Source organism: Ceratocystis lukuohia, assembly GCF_044167205.1.
Source record: "Ceratocystis lukuohia strain C4212 chromosome Unknown Supercontig5_pilon, whole genome shotgun sequence".
NCBI lineage: Eukaryota > Fungi > Ascomycota > Sordariomycetes > Microascales > Ceratocystidaceae > Ceratocystis > Ceratocystis lukuohia.
In genome coordinates, this window is record NW_027263524.1 from 2,204,029 (window position 1) to 2,209,564 (window position 5,536).

General features: G+C 47.1%; 2 protein-coding genes across 2 annotated transcripts; one reads left to right on the plus strand and one right to left on the minus strand.

Moving 5' to 3' along the window:
• HOO65_050476 (Major facilitator superfamily domain-containing protein 10) lies at window positions 1-1,528 on the plus strand (the record flags this gene model as incomplete). The annotated part of the gene is made up of 3 exons (XM_071003347.1): window positions 1-72; window positions 141-376; window positions 463-1,528. 3 exons carry the CDS (start codon window positions 1-3, stop codon window positions 1,526-1,528), a joined length of 1,374 nt encoding a protein of 457 aa, XP_070858535.1.
• Window positions 1,529-2,022: 494 nt separating this feature from the next.
• Window positions 2,023-3,395, minus strand: HOO65_050477 (uncharacterized protein; the record flags this gene model as incomplete). The annotated part of the gene is made up of 3 exons (XM_071003385.1): window positions 2,023-2,616; window positions 2,839-3,089; window positions 3,242-3,395. 3 exons carry the CDS (start codon window positions 3,393-3,395, stop codon window positions 2,023-2,025), a joined length of 999 nt encoding a protein of 332 aa, XP_070858536.1.
• Between the last annotated feature and the right edge of the window lie 2,141 nt (window positions 3,396-5,536).

A 5,536-nucleotide genomic window follows, 5' to 3' on the forward strand; every position in this document is an offset into this window, starting at 1 on the left:
ATGGCTGGCGTTGATCCAGCGACGCGCAAAAAGGTCTTGCGCGTCATCTCTATTTCTCTCCTTCTTGATCTAGTATGTTCATACCCGCCGCCTAAATCTTTCTATAGCCCCATCCCTAACAATTGAGCTCTCTTATTTAGATTTCCTTCACATTCATTCTCCCCCTGTTCCCAAAGCTTCTCGAATACTATCGAGACAGCGAAGCACCCGCGTTCGCCGTTTCTCCAGAAAATGCGCCCCAGGCCCAAATCCAGACACAGACTCTCCTCCAGACTATACTAGCCTACCTCAACGCCTACAAGCAATCTTTCGACCGCAAAATCGACTCGCGCCATGATATTGTCTTGCTAGGAGGAGCTTTGGGCAGCTTGTTTTCGTATGCTCACCCCCCCCCCCCCCAACCTCGCGCCGTCTATTTCCAATGACGTCATCTCTTTTCTAACAGCTCGGTCTCTAAAACAGTATCCTTCAGGCTATTGCCTCGCCCATTATTGGCCGCATCTCAGATCGCTATGGCCGCCGCAATGCTCTCCTCGCTAGCATGACCGGCAACATTTTCTCTGTCCTGCTATGGATTGCGGCTGTCGACTTTCGAACCTTCCTGGCCTCGCGCGTTGTCGGTGGCTTGTCTGAGGGAAACGTCCAGCTTGCCACCGCCATGGCTACCGACATTTCGGACGAAAATAACCGCGGCTCCACTATGGCTATCATTGGCGCATGCTTTTCTATTGCTTTCTCCTTTGGCCCTATGCTTGGCGCATACCTATCATCCATCGAGATGGTAGCTAGAAACCCCTTTGCAACTGCTGCTAGTGTTTCTCTGGCACTCATTGTGCTCGAAACGGCTTATCTGTGGGCTTGCCTCCCTGAAACATTACCATCCAAGACAACGCTATTTAGCGACTCTAGCGCATCTGAGAAGCAAAAGGACAAGCCTGCTCAACGCCAGCCTGATACACCGGCCGTACAGCGCACTAATTCTTTTGCCCTGTTGAGTGCTATTCACTTTGTCTTCTTGCTCTTCTTCTCCGGCATGGAGTCCTCACTGTCCTTCATGACTTACGATCTCTTTGGATTCACATCTGCTAACAATGGGCGATTGCTTGGATTTGTTGGCATCGTGGCTTCCATAATTCAAGGTGGTGTGACACGGCGCATGCCTCCTCTGAGATGTGTTCGCATCGGCGTTGTAGCCTGTCTAGCTGCTTTTATGATCCTCAGCCGTGTGTCAACCGTTTCCGGCCTATATGCCGCAGCCACATGCCTAGCCATAACATCTGCCACAGTAGTCACGGGTCTAAACGCTCTGACGAGCTTTGAGGCCCATGCCGCAGAAAGGGGTGGTAAGCTTGGAAACATGCGCAGTTGGGGCCAGTTGGGAAGAGGACTTGGACCAGTTCTGTTCACAAGTGTCTATTGGTGGGCAGGTAGAGACGTCGCATACATGATGGGGACGATGGGGCTTTTGGTTGTTTTGGGTGGCGTCTTCGTAGGTCTGAAGAGTCCGATAAGAACTAGCAAGGCTTGATGATGTGTTAATGGCTTGGTTTCTCGCTGTCTTGATGTCCGAGGACCTAACTAGTGTCGCAAAAAAACACACTAGCGTTTCTGCATTTAAAAGAAGGTGAACTTTATGACAAGTCTATTCTTTCAGAGAATTAGTCTATTTCGCAGGCGGCTGATACGCTATTTCACGCCATGTAGAGCTTTCCTGCTCTTTTTACTCAAGGAAACACCATGTTGCTCCTGTTACACCCCCAAAAAAAAACATAGCAATTTTCACTTGTTCTTAAGGTCGTCGTTTATATAACAGCAATTTCTTCTCAATTAATAAACATCTTAAAAACATGATGTTCTCTGTAATCAAATTATTTCTCGCGAGAAACCCATGCAATGTAGAAAAATCCAGACAGACCGAAACTTCACCCACTTGATGGAAACAGAAGTGAAAAAAAAAAGACCCAATGTAGTCTTATACTAGTACTTGATAAAGTAGTCATGAGTAGGCACAGAAACTCTGGTCTACTCACTGACGGCTTGGCCGATGAAATAATCCATCGGCTCACCGGTGCCGAGGATATAGTATTTCGGGGTGTAGTCAACGAAGGATGAATCACAACTATCCGCAGAGTCGTCGAAATACTCGCTAACAATCATGTTGCCGCACTCAGTTGTACCGCTGGCACGGCCGTTGCAAGATCCTCCATTAGACCCTTGTATAGTCTGGGCGGGGTCCTCAGCAGCCTTAACAGTGCTCTTCATAGAGTCGTTTCTAGAATCACGGTTGTTGCCCATGCCAATACCGTGGCTGGCGTAGATGCCAGTAGCCCCATTAGCCCAATCGTCAGTGTCTTCGGGTACGTAAGTAGCCTCACTGTCGTTGGCGTGGAAAGAGCAAAAGGAGTCGCTGGGGCTGAAGGGAAAGATAAAGTCGTCACAGTAGGGACCCTGGATGGGCTGGTCCATGTTATCAAGATTAATTGACTTGATAGCCTGGGCTGAGCCGATGGATGTGACAGACAGGGGGCGTTCGTTGGCGCTAGCGGAAGAGATGGACTGGCTGATGGTATCAATGGAATGGATAGATTCCTTGTCAAAATCAAGGGACGGCAGAGGCTTGAGAGGCAGCTAGTTCGGAAGACGGGTTTGTTAGCCAAGGTAATTTCAAATTCATCGAAGCCAGACCCACGCTTGGCCTGGCCCGAATATCTATCGAGCAGCACAAGACCATTGTACAAGATTACTCTTCGGTACAGGACTGCGTATAGTGATCACCTATCCTAGCGCATAGGAATAACTGCAGGAGGAGATGGAATGGGACTCGATGTGGAAACTCACATGTTTGTTCGAGCGAACGATTCTGCGAGGGGCTGTTTTGTTGCAGATGTTGGTCAGGGCAGCCTTCTGAGGACGAGCAGGCTCAATCATGTAGGCTTGACCAGAATAGAAACCAGGATCAGGAGTAAGGGCTTCTCGGCGCAACTTTTCAGCGGTAAGGGTGGCCTGGCGTTCCATGAGTTTGCGGCACTGATGGCGTTCGTAAGCCCAGGCGAAAATGTGGGTTAAAGGGCAAATCCTAAAAGCCAAAACTATAACGCCCCGGGCAGAACGTTTAATGTGACGGAGATAATCTGCGATAGCAGAAGAAGAATAGAAGTATTAGTGGGACAGAGCTTTTAGTTTGGTGTAACAATGCAGGGGATGGAGGGGGTTATAAGGGATCCAACTAAAACAAACATACCGTAGACCAGGACACCCATGACAACAAGACAAAAAGACAGCAAAAGGCAGGCAATGATAGCGAATATGATGTCTAAGAAAGCAGGGCCATCTCCAAGCCTAGTAAAAAAGCCCGCAAAGAAGGACTCAGGTGAAGTAATGGGAATGGGTGCCATCTTGGATAGAGTAAGAGTTTTGGGTTATACAGTAGGAAAGAGATGGGAGCTTCAAGAAAAAAGAAGCTAGAAGGCAGCGGGACAAATGAGGGTACAGGAGCGAAAGGTAGAGAAATCCTAGGGCTAAGCAAGAGCAAACAATAGAAGAGGCAGCGAAGGTTGGAAACGAATGGCGGATGAGAGAAAGAATAGATACAAAGACAATAATAGGAGCAACGAAGGGTGCAAGATCCGAAGTATAAAAATGATAGGAATACACAGAAAGAGAAGGGAAACTGAGGATGAAGAATAACTTGTGAGTTGACTGGAGGAACAGCCAGGCCGGCGGCCCTCTTTATATCCATCGTGATCCGATACCAAGCCGCTATCTCTTCCCTTAACCGTCGAAATATGTTCTATTTTGTTCAGTACATCCGATTCGACGAGGGCGAGAGAACAACGGCGATGTGAGGCGAGTAATTTTGATGATAGTAGTTTACAAACGGTTTAGCAGCAAAATACGTAGAGGACCAGGGCTGAAAAAAGAAGTAAATCCTTGGCATCAAACGGCAAAATTAGAGAGGGGATGCTATCACTACCATAACAGATGTCTCTATGTTTTGTACTCTTCCTTAAACTGAGAAAGAAGCACAACTTTTGTGAAGAGGCGTGTATATTTGAAAAACAAAAAAAAGCAACTTTCTTTTCCGTCTCCACACAAGCCGCTCTTGTCAGTAGAGTCTGCCCTTTTTGCAAGTAGAGAAACTGCCTATTTTCACCAGAACCTGCCACTATTGTGGGTAAAAGAAAAGTATTTTCTTGTTCTTGTGCCCTACTTGCATTTCTTGGTCGTATGTATGAATGCAAGCCGAACTGAAGAGGCAGTTACTACGTCTTTCAGAGCAACAACAGACGGCCAACAAGGTTAGCTCAAGAGCTACGAATATATTAGTGGAGCGACTGAGGAATACACTGGATCAGATTTTGTGGTGGAGACCCCAGGAACAGGAGACAACTACAAGGGGTATGTACAACTACGAAAATGCAATCACAATAGGATGGAAAACAGCGCAAATAGGAAAGAGAGGTGGCACCAAAAACTGCAGACTTGAATGCACTAGAGCAGCAATATTGGGCCTGTTTGCGCTGTCGGCTCTCCTAGAGACAATCCTAGTAATTAAGAGGAGTTGGCAAACAACATAGACAAAAAAGTCCGAGGGCGAAGACGAAGAGCTAAAGTGGAAAGTACAGCCCGCCCCTGCACTCTGCCTGGTGATAATCTTGGCCTGGGGCTCCTCCTCTTGTTTTTGCTGTCTTTGATTTATCTCACCTCGCAGCAATCATCAAAGCAAATAGAAATCGCAAGAAAGCAATGCCCTCCAAGTCAGAACAGAGAATGTTGCAAAATAACTATGCTCACCAGCCTTGCCAGCACCATACCTGTCTCCCCCAAGACTTACATTTACATCCCTGTTCTCCCGAAATGAAGTTTTCCTTTTTGCTATTTTGTAGAGAGCCCCTGCATGAAACCGCCAAATCATCGCGAACAACGACAAACAGTCGCAACTTGGACAGTGGAAACCCCTATAGATTGGCTTGGGCGCCATGTGATCGTATGAGCTTTGTTTGATGCTGCATGTCTTTCCCTTAGCTCAATTTAGTGAGGCCATTTCATATTCACATCAGCAACTAGGATATCTCCTATTGTGCCAAGAACCCCTCCTCTCATTCGTTATCTTTGAATAGTGAGTGGCCTGATGTAGAGAGCTTCTAAGAAATGGCCTAAAACAGGATGACGATATGATAGAAACAGAGCCTGTATATCCAAACGAAACTCGAGCCACTAGATAGACTAAAGGTCTTACTGTCCACACCAACTCCCCGCCTCTCCCCGAAAGCTCTTTGTTCTCGTATTGTACTTGCTTTTGTTGGTGGGCGTTTTCATAGGATTTTACCTGCATAGAAGTAGGAATAAAATGAGGGCTAGGGTCGGTGGATAGGCAAGCATCTGGAATAGCCGGCCAGAAGCACAGTCTTTGCTACGCCTGATGGTATACACCTCTTTCGCAGCTCCTGCCGTCAAATTACTATTGTTTACTGGATTTTGCTGTAGAATTTCTTGATAAAATATATCATAGCTTGGAGAGGGTGCTAATCTGGGC